This window comes from Balaenoptera ricei, chromosome 1 (assembly GCF_028023285.1).
Source record: "Balaenoptera ricei isolate mBalRic1 chromosome 1, mBalRic1.hap2, whole genome shotgun sequence".
NCBI lineage: Eukaryota > Metazoa > Chordata > Mammalia > Artiodactyla > Balaenopteridae > Balaenoptera > Balaenoptera ricei.
In genome coordinates this window covers 61,743,186-61,764,129 of record NC_082639.1, presented here as the reverse complement: position 1 = coordinate 61,764,129, position 20,944 = coordinate 61,743,186, and the positions used below count along the sequence as shown (strand labels likewise).

Genomic DNA, 20,944 nt, shown 5'->3' with positions numbered 1-20,944 from the left:
TATATAGTCATAGTTAGACTCTGCAATATGGTAAGAGTGGTACATACCTCACAACTCTAGTTTAAAAGTTATAAATAAATAAGTAACCCACTTTAAAAATGGGCAAAGGACCTGAATAGACACTTCTCCAAAGAAGATATTTGAGAGGCCAAAAGATACATGAAAAGATGCTCAACATCACCAGTCATTAGGGAAATGCAATTTTAAACCACAATGATAATCACCTTACACCTGTTAGACCATCATCAAAAAGATAAGAGATAACAAATGCTGGCATGGATGTGGTGAAAAGGGAACCCTTGTACACTGTTAGTGGGATTGTAAATTGGTACAGTCACTATGGAAAATACTTTGGAGGATCCTCAAAATATTTTAAAAAATGACCTTATGACCCACCAATTCCACTTCTGGGAATATATTCAAAGATAATGAGAACACTAACTCAGAAAGATATCTACATCCCCATGTTCACAGCAGCATCGTTTACAATAGCCAAGACGTGGAGACAACCTAAGTGTCCATCAATGGATGAACAAATAAAGAAGTTGTGGTATATATACATACAATGGAATTTATTCAAACTTTAAAACTGAGTAAATCTTGTCATTTGTGACAATATAGATGGACCTGGAAGGTGTTATGCTAAGTGAAATAAGTCAGAGGAAGACAAATACTGTATGATCTCACTTATATATGGAATCTACCAAAAAAAAAAAAAAAAAAGAAGAAGAAGAAGAAGAAGAAGAAAAGAAAAGGAAAAAAGAAGAAAAAAAATAAACTCATAGAAAAAGAGATCCGACTCTTATGGTTATCAGAGGCAGAGGGTGGGTAGAAGAGGGACTGGAGAAAGGTGGTTAGTTATAAGATAAATAAGTACTAGGGATGTAATGTACAACATGATAACTATAGCTAACACTGCTGTATGATATATGTGAAAGTTGTTGAGAGAGGCAATCCCAAGAATTCTCCTTACAAGGAGAAGGGTTTTTATTCTTTTCTTCCTGTTTTTCTTTTAATTGTATCTATATGAGAAGATGGATGTTAGCTGAATCTATTGTGATAATCATTTTACAATATATGTAAATCAAACCATCATGCTGTACACCTTAAACATATACAGTGATGTACATCAATTACTTCTCAATAAAACTGGGGGGGGGGGAAGAAGATGCATGGAGCAACTATCTCTTTTGACTAATAACTGCTCACAGGAAGAGCAAGAATGTTTTGCATGTGACAAGAAGAGTGAACCAAATATTTGTTGACCATAAGGATTCATTTTTGTAATCATTAGGGCTATCAAACAAATATTTTGATTATCCTTCTTCTGAGAACTTGGGAGGATTGCACTTCTCCACCCACTTTGAAGTTACGTGTGGTCAGGTGATTCATTTTTGCCAATAAGATGTGTTAATTCAAGGCAAAAGAAAAAAGAAAAGAAATATTATGAGGTTCATATGCTGGATGGATGAAAAAAGTCCAAGTTGAGCACATAATGAGAGATGTAAATAAAACATACATTGACTACAGATCTTAGAAATTATTTCAAACATTTCATACTTCAGAATAATTGTATCACGGTTAGCGTGTATATAGAAAAAACTCATTCGGTATCTTATTGATTGACATGACTAAAGTGGTGTGTCACTGTTATATAGTTTACTAGACTATAAAATTATTTTTATCACTTTCTATTTAGAAACATTTTAAGGTTATATTTGATACATTCAATATTAAAAAGCAAGTGAGAGCTATAATAACCTGAAACAAGATACTAAATAAATTAATGTGGGCAGTGCAGTGTTCTGGAAAGGACACCAAACTCAAAGTCTAGAGACTTGCGTTAATTCTCTATGTAGCTCTTTCCTCTCTAGCCTCAGATTCTTCTGGCTTTAAAATGGCATAACCCTAAAATGTCTTTCTCTAACTAGATTTCTGATTTGATTATAGTTTGACAAAGGCTAATAGAGTCTCAAAGTTCCTTTAACCCTAGAACTCTAATAATATTTGATTTGGTGAAAATCATCCCTTTTCTTCTAGAGTAGAATGTTTTCTTTCTACTTGACTGTAAGTTCCTCAAAGCCCAGATGAGGTCCTGTTTATCCTTGTGTATTCAACCCTGAGCACAATGACTGTCACAAAGAAGGTGCTCAGTAGGCATTTGTTGAATAAGTAATGTGATTACTGTTATAAAAGTCAGTTATTCCTAAGTTATTCATTTTCTGACTTATCTAAGATTAATTTTCCAGTTTGAGGTTCAAGGGCATATATTTAGGTTAAGGATAATTGAAAATACTGCTAAAGCAGAGAAATCTCAATAAAGTAAAGTCTTTGTCTTAAGAAATGACAAGGCTTCTCCTAGTGTTTTGTGATCAAAGGAACCGTGGATATAAACTTATCAGCTGATAGACTGAATAACTTATCAATGTAGTCCCAGGAAGCCTTATTTAAATTTCAGTCAAAAACTCTTTCAAACAGTAATGTAAGTGGCCAAATTTGCAATATCCAAATTCTATAAAAGTGAGGCAGAGGTGAGGTGTTCTGATGTAATAGTTGAAAAAATTTCCACCCTTCTTTTTTAAATATCTTGATTAGTGTCCAGAAAAGTTATGAGCAGCATATTGTCTTTATTTTCCAGAAAGAAAATTACTAATCATACTTTAAAATAAACATGAATCCAGATTGCAGAATATGTTCATTGCTAGAGTCACTATGCAAATGCAGTCATCTTTTTTCTTTTCATCCTTTGCTGGACTGTCCTTTGGACTAGAATTCCCTAGCATGTGATTTTTGTGTGCATGTCCCCAGGTTCCTTTCATAGCAGTTGTATATACCATTTTTCCATTTTAGAAGTTGGATCACTTTAGGTAGAAAATGTAAGGCAAGCTGGAGGCTCGAGAAAAGAGCATTTTGATGTTGTAGGGAGAGGAGTATTTTATAGCTGAAATCATAATAAAAATATAAGGACCATGAATGCTTTAAAATATTTAAGAAATACAATAGGAGACAGAACTTTCATTAGGCAATGTTGTTGTAGTAGCAGAAACCAAAATGATGATAGCATAAAACAGTGGATAATATTCCTGGGATAAAACCTATGAGGAAAAAAATATCAGATTTAATTAAGATTTTAAGGCCCCTTTTTCATTATTAAGGGTATGTGCCTAATAAGATAATTAATGCCAACCTCAAAAAAGTGATGCAACTGAATTACCATGAGCCAAGAAAACTGGAAGCAAAGAGATAGGATAATTGTTGACTTTCAATTGACTTATTTATCCAAAATTAATTTATTGCACACCTATTATGTGCAAAGCACCATGCTCTGTGGGGGAATGTGAAATTGCACAGTATTAATAACCTGCTACTCTTCTTCATAGAAGAGTGTTATCTTTGTCTGGGTCCTGCCAAAGTAAGCAGCTCACTTATAAGTGATTACTGTGGAAAGGAATTTCAAGAAAGAGTGTTGGGAGATTGGAACAAGTTAAACAGAGAAGGAGGGAAAGCCAGTCCAAGAATATGTTACTGAGCTGGTCCCTACTGTGGGTCACTAGGCTCCATCCTACTGGGGATCCTCTGAGGAGCCAGGTGAAACAGATCTCAGAATTGTTTGCCCTGCACACAGCTGGTGGTCATAGCACCAGCTAAAACAAAAAGGTAATGAGACAACGTAAGGCAAGACACAAAAGGTGAGTGAAACATACTTTGCGAATTTATCTCATGAAGACAGAACAGTTATTTATGAAGCCCTTATTAGGAGCAGTCATTATGTTAGCCTCTGGGGAAGAGAAAAAGAGAAGCAAAGAAAGATGAACAAAACATGATCCCTGCCCTTTAGGAACTCAGTCTAGGTGGGGTGGCAAGTCTGTGAGCAAGGTCAGGAGAGAGGAGTTTGAAATGCAAAGGGGTCTCAAGGGAGGAAGAAGTAATGGTTAAAGGGTCAAAGAAGTTATCACAGAGGTAACCCTGGAACTAGGTTCTTAAGGAGAAGGAAAATTATTTCATACAGAGGCTGGAAAATTGTGAGGAAGTGGAAGAGGGTGATGCCAAGTAGAAGAAACAAGGATTGCAGCCCAGGGGGGTAAAGGGTAGAGTGTGTTCAGAGTATTGTGATCTACTTAGAGGACCGTGAGGAATTATACCAATACACGAAGACTGTACCCCAGCACACAGAACAGTACAATGGGCATAGAAGTGCTCAATAAGTATGAATAGGTAATCAAGTATTATTTGTTTAATGAGTGAATTTTCTGATCTGTACCTTTAGAGCTGTGCTTTAAATGGAGCATCTTGTTGGTGTGGTTGTTACTGTTTCAAATGTTTAGGACTTTGAGGCACACCAGACTTTATTCCAACAACTTGGATATTTCTTCTTGGACCAAGGTAGGGGCTTCCGTTGGTATGTCTTGTATAAATACTAATGTATCTTAAAAGCTACCATTTAATGAACACTTAAATTAGCACTGTATTCAGCACTTTACCTAGTTGGCTCATTTACCTATCACAACAACACTATGAGGAAGATACTTTTATCCCCTTTGTTCAGCTGGAGAAAACTGAGGCACAGAGGGGCTAAGCTAGTACATGGTGTGCTTGATTGTTATAAATATAGTCTCCATCCATAACTAACAAATTCAAGTAGAAGTCACAGACAAGAGGGATTCTTTAACAGTTCTCTTGGAGGGTGTGTGTGTGTGTGTGTGTGTGTGTGTGTGTGTGTGTGTGTGTGTATTTAACTCTGTATGTTTATGGTATGATGTCTTCAGAGACATCAAAGAATACAAGTTTCTTCTTTTCTCTAAACTAGAACTGACCTTCCTTTGCAACGGTAGTCAATGTTTCCAAATCCTGAATTATTGATTGATGATATTACCTTCCCTATAGTGCTCCTTTCTTTTTCTTGAGCTTTATAATAAAACCTTATTAAACTGCAGAAGTTAAAATAATTCATTTATAGTTCTCTATAATAAATATTTTGACAGTGCCAATCACTTGATTAAATCCTGTGAGTGATACAAAAGTAAATTAAGTATCACCATTGTTTTCAAGAAACTTAGACTCTATTGAAGGAGATGAACACCAGAGTGATAAAGTATAAGTAAAAGTAAATGGCTATGGGACAAAAGAGGAACTGGCAGATGAATTCCAGCTAGAGTTAGGTGGTAATTCAGTAATTCAATAATACCACATAGGAGTAGAAGCATAGAGATTCAGCATACTTGAGTTCTAGTCTTATTTTTGCCTCTGACTGAAGCACATCATTCAATCTCTACCAGCCTCATCTCCTCATCTACAAAGTGAAGGTTTGCACTAAATGATCCCCAGTATCCCTTAGAGTTCTGACAGGTTCTACCTTTGTGAGCAGGTTGCATTTGAGATGAGCATTGAAAGATGGGTACTATTCCAACATGTAGCGATGCAGAAGCCCATCCCAGATGAAGGCAGAGTGTGAGCAAATCTGCAAATACAGCAAAGGGCTGGGCGTGCCCTGAGAATGGAGAGCCTTCCTGCCTAGTGTGCCTGCTGTGTCAGAGAGCAGCCAGCAATAGGACTGGAAAGGTAACTTTGGGAAAGTTTAAAGAGGGTTTTGAATTCCATACAAAGGCATCTGGATTTTATTAAGGTGTTTTAAATAGCCAGAATATAATGGCAATGATTAGAGAATCATTGAGAATAACTGAGAATGAATCTGGAGCATAACAAGTGGAACAATTTAAGTAAATCAGAACTACAGAGCCAGGTAATCACTGGTCTTTATTGCATTTGAAAAGCTAAGAAAAAAATTGGAAGGTAAATGGAATATTCCAAAAAATGGAAAAAAATAATCTAACCCTATGAAATTCTTTATCCTTAATGCTGAAAGAACAATGTTACAGAATAACAGAAAAGAAGCTGGTTTGGGGTAACCTTCCTAACCCAAAAGGTAAAAAGAATAAAATTTAATAAACAAGATAATTTGATCATTAAAGCTTCATGTGTAAACACTTATATAAAAACTTAAATAATTTCACACCCACATAGCCACACATATATAATCTTACAAACTCCTTCAACTTGCAAAAATGTTTACCAGTTTGCAATTTCACCCATTTTTACCACACTAGCAATGTCACAGTGATGATACAGCTAATGGCAGTGACTATTAGTGACCTTAAGAACACAGCTGGGTTTCTATTTTTATTTCTGTAAAACCTTCTTTCTTCTGCTAGATGATGCCTTAAAGGGCCAAACTAAAATCTATATAGTCAAGGCAATTTGTATTGTATGTTTGTGTATATATTTCACACAACAAAGGCAGCTTTTAAAACACATATACACACACCCACACACATACACACAAAATATGTAATGACACTTACAAAGAACCCATTTGCAAACCAACCTGGAATGAAAAACTGGACTTTGCCAGAGTTCAAAGAACCATTTCGGGTTATACAAAATTACCTCTGTTGCCAACACACTTCAAAACAGAGCTACTATAGATTCACGTATGTCACTTCTGACTCGCAAAAAATAAAAATATCTAACACATTTAGAAGATACTGATGAATAATACAGACCGAAATTTTTTTTCGATGATTATGAAGGACAGAAAAAAAGGCAGCAGAATTTCTTTCCATTTGGGTGATTGCTTACTTATTCTCTTTCACTCAAATTAGAGGTAATAGTCTTGGAGAGTTTCATCTGGTTATTTGCAGAAAAAAAGTATTTATCTACAAATAGGTAGATTTCGGAATATAGGTAATAACACAGACAAACATATGTTTAAAATTCCTAATGTAGTTTATGCTGAGTAAATAGGATTGTATACCGTGAACTTTGGCAAAATGGCTATTTAACAAGTAGAAAAGGATTCAAGGATGGTGGTTTGCCAGAGAAATACCTTAGTAGTTACTAAGAACAAGCTGGCAGGGAAATTCCATGAGTCAGAAAGAGAAAGGAATGGTGTGATTTCTCTAGCCATTCTGCTCATTGTTTATAACACAAAATGGAGATACTTTTTGTGAAAATTATTGTACATTTTTATGCTTGTGAAGGATCAGTTTGTAAAAAATGTCAGAACTTTCTGAAGATCGGCATTCAGTTTTTGACCAAATGAAAAAGTAAAAATCTAAAATGTTAGGATAAGTATCTAAATACAGATTTTCTATAAACTTAGGCTTCTAATTTGCGAAAAGTGCACTAATGTGCACTTGTTAGCCTGATTCCTTCTAAAAAAGATAAAAAAGGAGACTGGCAGGAATTCGAAGCCAGCTATCCAAGTCTTTCCCTAAATACGAGTGGAGCTAGCTGTGGTAGAGGCTCACAAATTAAGCCTTACTCTGAAGGACTGAGAGCTGCTTGAAAAGTGGACTATACTATGTTTATTTCTCTGTATTTCAGGAAACAATGTATGGCACAATAAAGGTGTGTTGAGTAAAAACAACTGAAAATCTATACATTGGTAGCCCTACCACATGACAGCTATGCTACTCAGGCATTCCTCAATTCCAAGCCTAGGGGAGGAAGAAGATCTTGGAGGGTCAATAGTATAGGAACATGCAGTAATGACACAAACAAAACCCTCCCCCCCGGAAATCACTGTTCCATAGGTGTGGGATGGTTCCTGAGAAGACATGGTTTGTGCTGTGTCTTTAATGCAGTACATCCCATCTTAGGGCATGGACCATTTTATTGCACAAGAAATAGCACAGAAAGGAATAATAAGATGATGTCACCTGTGCTAAGGCTTGCATGATTCATCCAGACGCCATAATCAAAAGTTGTACATGCAGTTGTAAAGCATATCCCATCCTGGTGCTCCTCTCCTCCCCTAATCTCCACCCAGTATTTAGGCAGAATTAAAGGATGCAAAAAATCTGGGTGTGATCTGAGCCTCTCATGTGTTATCCCTGACACCAGCTGATGGTGTTAAGGGGTGGACATTGCTAAAGAGAGGATTAAACTATCTTTCAAGCAAACTCCTCCCACAGTATGTAATGAAACAGAGTTGCACTGTGTTTTGGATTGAATCCATGGTGCATAATTTCTCAGTAGACTAATATACACTCTATTTTGAATCCACGTTAATCACTTTCTTTTATTTGAAATCTACTTTAGGTGTAAATAGTTCACTTCCCATTAAGGTATAAGCTTCCTTAGTAAAATGTAAGTTGAGGACAGGTTTTTCTTATGGAAGCAAAGTTAATGTAGCTAAATAACTCTACCTAAGATTGCAACAAGAATCTTAAAAATATGACTCGAAGCTAGTTTAGTTAAAGCTTCAGTAATTTAAGGAAATTGCCTAGGCAAGTAATTGGTATTATACCAAACTAAATATTTCACAGTTACATTTGCTTTTGCCTAAAAATAAAAACTGGAGCAATACAAGGGAAAACTGCCAAGACTGAAAATAATATGCAGCAGCTGTAAGTAATTGGAAGTGATAATCATAATTAGACAAGATGTAAGATATGTATTAAAGCCCAGATTGGATCTTCCTGTTGGCAACGGGGAGAAATCCCAAAGGTCTGGACCCCACACATAGCCCACACACTTCTCCTTCATGCCTGAGAGCCCCTCTGAAACCAAACTTGGCATTGGATCAGCCCTGAAACCACTCCCAAGGCCATGCACCATACTGTTCCTCTTGGGAAGAGACGGAGGAAAAGAAGAAATGGAAGAGGTCATACTCCCTGCTTTCAAGGAGCCTGCAAACCAGAAGAAACTGGCCAGTTATCTAGCAGTAACTGGCATTAAATTAAGGTCCTCTGAAAGAAGCCAAGGTAATGAAGAGAATAAATATTTTTGTAAGATAAAATGGAGGACAGCTTTGTAAGACCAAAGAAACATTGATTTATCCAAGTATAGATCAAGAATGAAGTAAAATAGGCTTGTTCCATGGAAAACATCTCAAGCTAAAGAGAAAGCTCTATGGGGACAGGAGCCATTTCTATTTGGCTCAGTGACTCAGAGAATGCCTCACACATAGCACACACTAAATTTGCTAAATGAATGAGCAAATGAATAGCGTTTAGGTAACACTTGAGGGAGTGTTTATCTTGTGTTAAATATTGTACTGGGTACTTTAAATGTATCAGCACATTTAATCTTCATGATCACATTTGAGATACTACCAATCCTCATTTGCAGATGAGGATGCTGAACTAAGCACAGCTAAGAAACGTGCCTAGGTTAGTCTATTTAGAAAGAGGTGGAGCTGGACTTTGAACCAAATCTGGATCTACAGTCCATGTATTATGCACATCATATTTTAAAACTAGAGTGCCTTTAGCTTTACTAGGAAAGTGGGAAGAATAACAACCAGCCTTTTCTGTTCTTTGTTTTAAATTCTGATCTGTAAACCACACCAAAGTAGCCTCCCTGACATACCCCCATTTCATTCCTTCTTTCTCTTAAATAAAATGGCAAACTTGAAAGCATCTAACACATTGCTCAAGGGCTGGGTATTCTCATTCTCTCTCTCTTAGTTTTAAATCTTCACCCTTTTGTTTTCTTCCTCCTTTCCCTTCCCTTTTCTTTCTCCTTTCTTTCTCAGTTTAAATGTCTTCTCCTTTCTTCATTCTTCTCCTCAAAACCAAAGACAATTAAATAGGTAGTAAGAAAGAAACAGAAGTTTCCTCCTTCCACACTTTGCCTTAAGAGTAAGAAATCATAGGAACAACTATTGAAATGGGGTATTTTATCAAAGTGGTCATGGATTACACAAATCATATTTAGGAATATTTTCCCACATTCAATTCAAAATACATCTGTTAAACACATTTGATATAAGATACAAATGCATATATGACAAGGAGGAATGTTCCATAATTTCAACATGCTTATAGCCCAGTGGAAGAGAAAGATATAAATATCTTTCTATGTATATATTATACATATATATAATTTATTATAAGTAAAAAAGGATATATTTATGAAATCAGGTATAAGCAGGAGACTAACAATTCTTATTAGAGAAATTGGGGGGGCCTCATGGAGGAGGTGGTATTTTAGATCTTTAAGGAGGAATAGGACTTTGATAGGTGGAGAAGGAGAATAGGAAGTAACGCCTTTTAGGCTTAAGGATATAGCATGTGCAAATGACAGGGAATAATGAAAACACTCTATGTGTTTAGAAAATGGCTCATGTGACTGGAGCTAACAGTGTGTATGAGTCTGGATAAGTTGACTAGAAAGAGATAATAGATGTCCCTGAATGCTGAGCCACACAACTTTGGCTTCCCTCCACAGGCAATGGAAACCCCTGAAGGTTGGGGCTAATGTAGGCTTCTACTCTTGCCTACACTAGTACAATCTACTGTCCACAGAGTAGTCAAGAGCATATTTTAAAATGTCAGCTAGCCTCCTCTGCATGAAACTGTCTTGTGGCTTCTCATATCACTCAGAAGGAAACCAAACCCTCACTATAGCCCAACTACACCTGTGATCACATGCCCTTTCCCTTCTAATACTACTTAGAATGAATAGCAGTATGATATTCATAGGCAACTAAAAACATGGCAGGGAACATACAACAGATCTGACCATTCCAGAGACATAGCTGGATGTCTCCAAATTCAGGACCATATGTGGGGGCCCAGGTTCCTCTACACTCCCTGTCTTTTGCTGCAAGAGGATGATGCTACAAAGTTTGATGCATGCTCTTCCCCTATAATCTGCCTCATGATCTTTCTTCCTGGTCCTGCTGAAATGCTGAAGGAAGGTATTCTGACTCTGTACAGGTCTTAGAAGGTAAGAATGAGTCTAAAAGTAGAGAGAGAAGAAAGAATAAAATATGGGTCATGAAAGTATTCTTCTGAAAAAAGAAGTCAAGATATTGTGTCCCCTTATGTGTTTATGGTGATAATATTGGAAATGGATGTGAACTTTATCATCATTCAACAAACAATTAATTGAACACTTACTAAGTACTAGACTCTGTGTTCTGTACCAGTGATAAAATATACATATAATAAATCTTGGCTTGAAGACATTCTTGGTCTAATGGGGAAAGATAGATATGTAAATATGATATTAAATATAATGCCAAATTAATTTGTCATGTGGTTTTATAAAGACATTTCACTTTTTAAAGATGATATTTGAATTGAGTCTTAAAGCTAATTTCTAATAGCTAACAGTTATTTTCTTTAATTTCTTAACATTTTCTATAATTTCTTAAATAGCTGATTGGGATTTAACATGCCAAGCAAATCTAAGTGGCCCAAATAGTACTAAGACCCCTAACTTTAGTACCATTAGCCTTGTATTCTAAATCACTCAGTTTACAAGTCCCCCCAAAACACATAATAAATATCAGTCAGTGAGATAAACATTACATAATAATAAGATACCTAAGTCAGTGGGCTACTATGCTGTAGTTTTTTAAAAATGAGATATATATATGTACTAACATGTGTATATCACTGCATTTTGTAAAAAATAATTGTTACTGTGTCTGCTGCCTGGACTACTTACCTGCCATGAGTCCTTGGGGAGCCCTCCCATGTTCATTCATTATCCTTATAGTAATTATATAAATCCTAATGTTCAATATTTGCCTTTTTATTTATATCTCCAACTAGAATGAAACTTTCCTGAGAGGAGATGATTGAGTTTTATTTATCTTTGCTTGTGTTCAATTCCCAGGACCAAAAAATGATGCTCGATGTATACTTAAAGATGATACATGATATATGACTTGGCATTAGATATCTGACCTCACATTCCCTTAACTAACTTTGCTCTTTATTTTGGGGCCTACTAATTGTCAATAGCTACTTTACAGTACATTTTCTATAATATTCAATAATTGCAAGTAACAATGCTGCAACAGGCTCCTACTTTATTTTAGGACTAATGGAAGTATTGCATTCACAAACAACTAAAAAATACATCCATTTGAGACATCCATGGAAAAAAATATATACTGTTAATTACAAAGCAATATTTAATTTTTAAATATGATATATATTTGTTATGTCTAAAACAATAGGAGGCTGAGTAGAAGATAAAGGAACATTGGAGAAAAAGATGGCATTTAAGGTATATGATAAAAAGGAATATAAATGGAGATATATGAAATTGAGTAACAAAAGGATCATACCCACCTTATTATATATTGTATTTCCGGTACTTAGTACAGTCCCTGGTACCTAGCTTAATAAATATTTGCTGAATGAATGAAAGAGAAAGCATATGGTAGATTCTCTAGCTTATAGACAAGTGGTTTGCTTCAGAAGAGATTCTGTTTTGTAGGAGAGACATACTCCTTTTAACTCTGACCTATTTATTTATTTATTTAATTGAATTGTTCATTCAACAGATATTTCTTGAATAGCCACTATGTACCAGAACTTGCCAGACATTGTGTCTGGAAACACTAAGATAAATAAAACATGACCTAGGAGAGTTTACAGTCTGGTGAGAGAAATAGATACACAAATATTTGCAATGCAGTATGATAGTTGTATAAAAAGGAATATATATTGTGACCTAATGACACAATAGGGTAATCTGCTCAGCTTGTTGGAGAAAGAGAGGGGATTCAGGAAAGATTGCCCCAAAAATGCATTTTAAAGGATGCGTAAGGCGTTTTGAGAGTCTTTTATACTCTACCCACTTAATGTACTATTTAATTTGTCATGATATAAAAATGTTATCTTTTCTTTGTGTGCTTGGCTTTTAAGATCTATTTCTTATTTATGAAATCATTTTATGTGCTTTGCTTATTATTAGTCCTGTATTATTATACCAGTTTTATTGCACTCAAGATTCTTAAAAATACAGCAAAAATAACTCTGAAATAGCTGTCACTGAGAAGGTAACAGACCAATTAAATATTTGTTTATATTAAAAATAAAACATCGTTCTAAGTCTTGAACAAGAGAAAATAATTTAAGGAGTTTTGTGGTTTTAAATTAGACTTCTTACCTATCAAAACTTGAAAAGTTATCTGTTCAACAATAGACTTATTTTCTTCATCATCTTCTCCTTGTTTAAAACTCATTTGTGATGCAAATAAAAACATCAAATAGTTGATTTTACTCCATGTTTACTAAAGAGTAGTCGTCTCAGCCCTTGAATCTCACTCACATAGAATCAACAATTGTACTGTCAAGAAAACTCCCCACTGGCAGGGGCCAATGCATCTTTCATCTCCTTTAATTTCTTAGAGTTCTAAACAACACAATTTATTCTTCTTGTAATGTGAAAATATAGTCATTGGTGAAAGTTCCATTAAAAACTAACTGTTGGTAATTCAAACTCAGTGTGACTAAAACAGCTTCTGGATTTATGAGTTTGGGGGTGAAACAGTATTTTTTAAATTGCATTATTCATTTCCTAGTAGGAAACAGCGCTTGAAATCCAGGTTTCATTAAGAAGAGGTAGTTAAAAGTATGTTGGTGGAGTTTTTTATTATTACTATTCTTATTCTTATGGTAAATGAAAATCAGTCTCAAGCAAAGCTGAGCATGCCTGTGACAGTTTCTGTAACACAATATAATTCACGTTCAAAGAGGCAACTGTCCTCTCTGAATCGAAGTGGAATCCATTCAGTGGACTCCCACAGTATCCCAAGCTTGGTGAATCTCTAGGTGAAACCTCTCAGTGAAAATTCAACGTGACTGTTAGCCAAGTACCCACAGGAGCTTCTCTATGTATAAAACTGTGATCTTTCCAATGTGTGAATGTAATCATACAATTCAACAGCTCCAAATTCTTCAAAATCTCCTTCAGTCTAAAAAGCTAAACTTTTTTCCATTACAGTCAAGGTCATTCTATCTGCCTACAGTTCCATTTCAATTCTCTCCACTCCAGGCCTCAAACTTCACAGTCCAGCAAGACTAACCTACTTATAGATCCTAGAATACGTGCCGTGCTCTCTCCTTTCCTCATGCCTTTGAATATAGTGTTTTCCCTACCCAAATAATGGTCTCCTTTGGCAAAACTCTCTGTTAAATCATCCTTCCCTTGCCCAGGCAGATTTAAATACAGTTTTCTGTGTCACTGCAGTTTGCACATGCAATTCTAATGTTCCTAGGATTGGAAAAGATATTAGAAGAGAAAATCTCTTTGTTTTTCCAGCATTTTGTATAGTATTTGGCCAATAAAAAAGATCCAAAAAGATATGCATGTATATATGTATGATATCACTTAGATGTGGAATCTAAAAAAAGTAGAACTTGTAAGAACAGAGAGTAGAATAGTGGTTACCAGAGGCTGGGAGCTGGGAAAACTGGGGAGATTGTTGTTTAAGTGTACAAACACAATCAGTAGATAAATAAGTTCTGGAAAGCTAATGCACAGCATAGTGATTATAGACAACATTACTGTATTATAACCTTCAAAGTTGCTAAGAGACTAGATCTTAATTGTTCCCACCACAGAAAAGAAATGATAATTATGTGACATGATAGAGGTATTAGCTACCGTTATGGTAGTAATCACATTGCAATATATAAATGTATCAAATCAACACTGTTGTACACCTTAGACTAAAACAATGTTATAAGTCAATTATATCTCAATAAAAATTTAAAATATATACTAAATGAATATTGTCCACTAATGCAAATATTTACAATGAATGTAAGAGGAATAATAATGTTAGCTGATATTTGTTGAATACTTAGTGTGCGTCCAGCCCAGTGCAATGTGCTACATGTGCTTCATCTCCAATTCTCACTGCAGCCTTGCCAGGTGGATTATATTATTTCTATTTTGCCCTTGAGAAAAGTGAAGCTCAGAGAGGTTAGTCGAATAGGCCACATGTTGTCATACAGCAGAACCAGATGTGAACCTAAGTCTGTCTGACCCCAATGCCAGTGTTCTCTCCAATACACCCAGCTGCCTTTTGATTATTGTTAAGATCTTGAAAGACACAAATTGGATTTTGATTTATTCTTTTCCATTTCTTTCCAGCTCCAAGTACAGCCCAGTATGGAATTACCGGGAGCGCTGACGTTCTTTTCTCCTGCTGGTACCTTGTGTTGACACTGTCCTCTTTCACCAGCATATTCTACCTGAAGAATGCCATTCTACAATAAATTTAAAGACCCATAAAAGGCTTTTAAGGATTCTCTGAAAGTGCTGATGGCTGGATCCAATCTGGTACAGTTTGTTAAAAGCAGCGTGGGATATAATCAGCAGTGCTTACATGGGGATGATCGCCTTCTGTAGAATTGCTCATTATGTAAATACTTTAATTCTACTCTTTTTTTGATTAGCTACATTACCTTGTGAAGCAGTACACATTGTCCTTTTTTTAAGACGTGAAAGCTCTGAAATTACTTTTAGAGGATATTAATTGTGATTTCATGTTTGTAATCTACAACTTTTCAAAAGCATTCAGTCATGGTCTGCTAGGTTGCAGGCTGTAGTTTACAAAAAACGAATATTGCAGTGAATATGTGATTCTTTAAGGCTGCAATACAAGCATTCATTTCCCTGTTTCAATAAGAGTCAATCCACATTTACAAAGATGCATTTTTTTCTTTTTTGATAAAAAAGCAAATAATACTGCCTTCAGATCATTTCTTCAAAATATAACATATCTAGATTTTTCTGCTCGCATGATATTCAGGTTTCAGGAAGGAGCCTTGTAATATAACTGGCTGTGCAGCTCTGCTTCTCTTTCCTGTAAGTTCAGCATGGGTGTGCCTTCATGAAATAATAATTTTCTCTTCATCTCCAACTAATAAAAGTGTTTTTGCCAAATTCTACAATTTGAAAGCAAAAGTAAACCACAATAATAAAGTTAAACTATATCCTGTCTCTAAAGAACAAAGGAGTTATCAAGCTGTAAAAATCTCTTCCCTCATTACCAGTAGCATTTTGAGAATTTTGCCCCACGATGACTCAGTTTTGTGATAAAAACAATTTAACTAACATAGTACAGGTAAATCTACCATATGATTTCTTTAGTTGTAGCTAAATGTTAGATCCACTCTGGGAAATAATTCCCTTTAAAATGATAGCACAGTCCATCCAAAGGATTGCCTAGCAATACAGCATCTTTTCCTTTCACTGTTCCAGGCCAAAATTTTTAAGATGGTTTGTCAGAAAGGACACAAAGTCCAATTACCTAATATTACATGAGTGGGTAAGCACTCAAAATTTTTGGTTCTGTGGCAGGTAAGTTGGTATGCTAGATATAGTGTTCCTGTGGATAGGAGTATTTTGCCTATTTTCCATCTGAAAACATCACTCAGTTGATAGTTTGGTATGCATATTGTATTTCAAAAGCTCCAAAATATATTATAACAAATATTCCATGCTGGTATGCAGCAGATCAATTCCTGAAATAACAAATTCTGCAGTTAAATCTTTCTCTATAGCCATGTCAGCTCAAACAAACAAGGCCAAAAAGAAAAAAAAAAATTACCATGCTTTATTTCTTCTTATATGATATATGTAAGATGTGTTCAAATGAAGACCAGCCACCAGTGATGAAGAATATCTTAAAATCTACTAATTATTAACTTATCATGGATATTAAATTATTTCTATCATAAAGAATGAAAACTACATTTTTGAAAGAAAATGCGGTTACTCTAAGAAGTATTATATTACAAGAATAGTTTGTTAGTGTTACTCTTTACTAAAGAAAGACCATAGCCTTGAAAGCCATTTTACAGGTTTAATAAAGTTACCAATTTCACTATACCTAGAGAGATTTCTGCAAATAGTTCCCTTTTGCAAGTCATAACAAAACACCTACTAATATAGCTAGAAACAAGATATTTCACAGAGGTTTTATACATTTAAGATATCTAATATTTTGCCCTGAAAGAAATGTATATAAGTAAAATTTAGTCACAAAGTACACCATAAATCTGTTTTAATTAGAAATGTGAATCCTAAATGAGGAGGCATAAACGTACAATATTTCCACAAAATGGCAATAATATGGCATAATGCTATTAAATTTACTCACTGTAATAATTTATTACATTATTTTGACTGATATAAGGGTTTTTCTTAAACACATATGGCATTTTAACTTTGATTGTTATTGATTTGCTTTTTAAAAATATTCTTTGTGGAATTGGTGAGTAAACTACAAAATATTTTTTGTGTGTATTGCAGCTTTAAAGTGGCACACTCCATAATAATCTACTTACTAGAAATAGTGGTGCTACCACAAAAGTGTTAACCATCAGTACCATTGTTTGGGAGAAAGAAACAGATCAAGAATGCATATTATACAGTGATCGCTTTCCTAGAGTTAAAAATACCTCCTCTTTGTAAGGTTTGTAGGGTAAATGTGAGGTAAATTGAGGTATAAACTATGGATGAACCAAATAATTAGTTCAAAGTGTTGTCATGATTCCGAATTTGTGGAGTCTGGTGTTTTTCCCATAGGATGTGACAGAAGTACAGTCATAGCTCAGTAGCTATATGTATTTGCCTTTATGTTAGAAGAGAATTCCTTGAGTGACTTTTTAAATAGAGGAGGTATTTACTATGTTTTTCTGTATCAAGCAGCATTCCTAGTTGTTAGGCCCCTGGACAGAGTGAAATCATGAGTATTTATGAGTTCAATATTGTTCAAATAAGGCTACAGTATTTGCTTTTTTGTGTGAATGTATTGCATATAATGTTCAAGTAGATGATTTTACATTTATGGACATATGAAACGTCTGATTATTCCATTTTATCAGTCCTGATTGTACAAGATTGTTGCAATTTCAAAATAGCAGTTTTATGAAACTGATTTATCTTTTGATCTATAACAATTTTTCTAGCTATTCATTTCAGCATTATATTTCCACGGGTTTCATTTGTGGGACTCTTTTTGTTGCCCCTGAATTTTTTTCAAAGAAAGAAAAAAGAAAAATAAAGAGCAGTTGAGAAAGGAGAGTAGAAAGAAAAGAAAAAGACTGAAAAGGGAAAGAGGTAAAGGGAGAAGCAAAAAAAAAAAAAGAAAGGAAGAAAGGAAGGGAGGGAGGGAGGAACCAGAATATTAGGGTAGCTGACTTAATACATTTGCATTCTTTTAACTGCAACTGGTGTAATTATGTTTTACAATGATCCCATTTGAAACGTAAGTCCTGTTACATCATTAAGTTCCTATTATGCAGCAATTATATAATAAAAAGTACTGCCCAAATTACAGTATTGTGTTATGGGGTGACACTAAAAGTTTTGAGAGAGAGAATGTCAAACTTAAAGCCACTTTTGGGGAGTTTAGACTTAATTGAAAAATTAATGCTTCATCATAACATTTAAGCTATATCTAGAAAGTAGACTGGAGAACTGAGAAAATTACCAGATAATTCAGGACAATATATATATATATATATATATATATAAATACCCCAGTGTGTGAACTCAGAAAACTCTGAGAAATTTATCAAAGCCAATTATCTATATTGATCAAATTTACTGCATAATTGTTAATTTATCCATTGTGCTTAGCTTTGTGACACAGCCAAAAGTTATCTATTTAATCTTTTCAATAAAAATTGTTTTTTGAAACTCAGAAATGATTTAAAAAGAGGTCAGGTTTTTAACTATTTATTGAAGTATGTGGATGTACAGTATTTCAATAGATATGAATATGAATAAATGGTATGCCTTAAGATCCTTTGAATATGTATTTACTTTAAAGACTGGAACAAGCTCTTCCTGTCTTTTAGTAAAACATCCGTATTTCATAATCTGATGTAAAAATATGTTGTACTGTTTCCAATAGGTGAATATAAAGTCAGTTTATCAATTAAAATATGTATTTGACTCATTTGAAAACTCTATTAGTTTAAGGGAAAAAGGAAGAAATAGTAAACATATTTCTGCTATTCCCTTCTTCATTTTCTGCTGCATCCACTGTACCACATTCACGTCTTTCAGATACTCCAGTGCAATACAAGGTGAAAATGTTAGATGCTATAGTTTTAAAAGGATCCATTTTGTAGCCTTTCTCTCTATTGCTGATTCCCAAAGCGTCTAATAAGCTGAACTACATTTAGCCTAAAGAAGAACTTTTCTGGAAAGATTTTATTATCAATTATTTAGAACTTTTACCTGCTGAAATGCATCAAAGTTAGTAACAGAGACTGATGATGAAATCCTGTTGGTTTTTCAGGCTAAACATCCAGGCAGATAGTACAATTTCATAAGACAGCTGGGTATAAAACAGGGAGTATATACTCCACTTCAAGGCATTCAGATACAATTTCAGTAAAAAAACACCTTGCTTTCCAAACAAAATGTGATTTGGCTGAAAGGCAAATGATGGCTTTGTGATGGTTATAATATGCAAATGAGAGCCACCCCAAATGAATGATTTAAGCCATCTTTTCCAAATCTGTCCATTCATGCTCATCAACCAAATAAAAGGGAACAATATTGTAGATAAACAAAACAACAGACTATCTGTACTTGGTGTAACAGGCTATTTTGAAATATGGGTGTCATTGCTATTCTGGGAAAACCATATCTACCGAATCCCTTCCCCCTCAAACAATGAAAACACACACTAATAAACATCTGATTTTCCCACTGGCTCATTATTTCTCCCTTTGTAAATTCTATTCTGCAAATAATCACATGGAAACAGAAGCATCAAGTCTCAGACCCTGAAAGCTAGCATATGAAGCAGGGCTATTTTCTCTCTGAACATAATAGGTCAAAACAGGGATACTTCAAAATGACATCTAGGTATTTGGAAAATAATTACTTGCTTTTGCCTGGCAGGTAGAAATTTAAGAATTTTAAGAGAAAATTTTCCAAGAATAATTCATTCAAGATAATGTAATTTGATCCAAACACCAGAGTGTCAATGTACTCCCCCGAACTTTCGAAGAAGCATATACCTTCACATTCATATAAACTTTTGTCTAATAATCCCAAACTTACTGAAAATATTTAGGAATTGACATGTTTAGTAGAAAAAGAAAAAATTGGCAAATGAATCAAATAAATACTGTCCAATCTTCCTGGAGAGGAAGAAAGAAGGAATAGTTTTCAGTCGTCTCTCTAAAAGCTCCTCCCACAGCCCTCTTAACACTACCATGATCCTCCCAAGGTCTTCAATCTAAGAAACGTGCTCCACCTCAGAGACAGATGTGGCAGTTAGAATTACTCCTGAAGGGTCACAGCTATCTCTACCTTGAATTTTACGATGGCAAAGTACTTCAGCAGACATTACTACTCTGACTTTAAATGTACTTTAAAATGTTATTATTGTCTCATTGATGATGAACATGATATTCAGAAATTTTAAGTCACTTGCTAAAGATTATACTTCCACTAAGTGGCAGATCTGAGCCAAATGTGCAATGCAAAAATACTCCCAATTTGTTTCAGTTTCCATGAGCCTTCTTAGAAATAGAAAAAGGATGTGATCACATTACTAGCTTCACAAACAACTATATGTACATTTATATTTATATATAAGTAACTGTTTATATGTAGATAAATTTTTTTCCTTTAATGCCATCCTTTTATTTTCCAATGTCTCTAGAGGGTATGTGGTTTAAAGACAAATCACATTATACATCTCATCTAAAACTTTTGGGGTGCAACTGCCTTTGGACACACAGCCCTTGATAATATTAGGCCCATCACACCAAATGGAGGATCTTGTCATAATCATATGTATTTTTTAATATAGCATTTTGCAAAAACCTGCCAAGTTTTGAATAATCCACTAAGACTATTTCCTAGGCATCTGCAATCAACAGAATTCTTAGGGAAATGGAGAGCAGAATATATACACATTTTTTTAAAATTCACAATAGAATACTGATTTTAATCTTGAGCAATGTTGTTTGAGCCAATTTATATCAAAATACTAATTATATGCACATCTGTTTGTGCTGGGGCAGTAGAACAAGAGAAAGATTCTAATTTTAGAAATTAAACTATATACAACCTAAGGAATACATTTGTATTTTGTTGTCAAAATAGAAATATAACACAAATCCTGTGAATATTACTCTAGTTTGAAAAAAAT

The 20,944-nt window shown here is 34.7% G+C and overlaps 1 protein-coding gene across 1 annotated transcript in view; it reads left to right on the top strand.

Annotated features, from left to right (window-relative positions):
* The window catches only part of NEGR1 (neuronal growth regulator 1), an 836,678-nt gene extending 821,491 nt beyond the window's left edge, over positions 1–15,187 (top strand). The window contains exon 6 of the mRNA XM_059915204.1: positions 14,908–15,187. Coding sequence (XP_059771187.1) covers positions 14,908–15,032 — 125 coding nt within the window. The 3' untranslated portion in view covers positions 15,033–15,187. The remainder of the gene's footprint in view (positions 1–14,907) is intronic.
* The last annotated feature ends 5,757 nt before the right edge of the window (positions 15,188–20,944 follow it).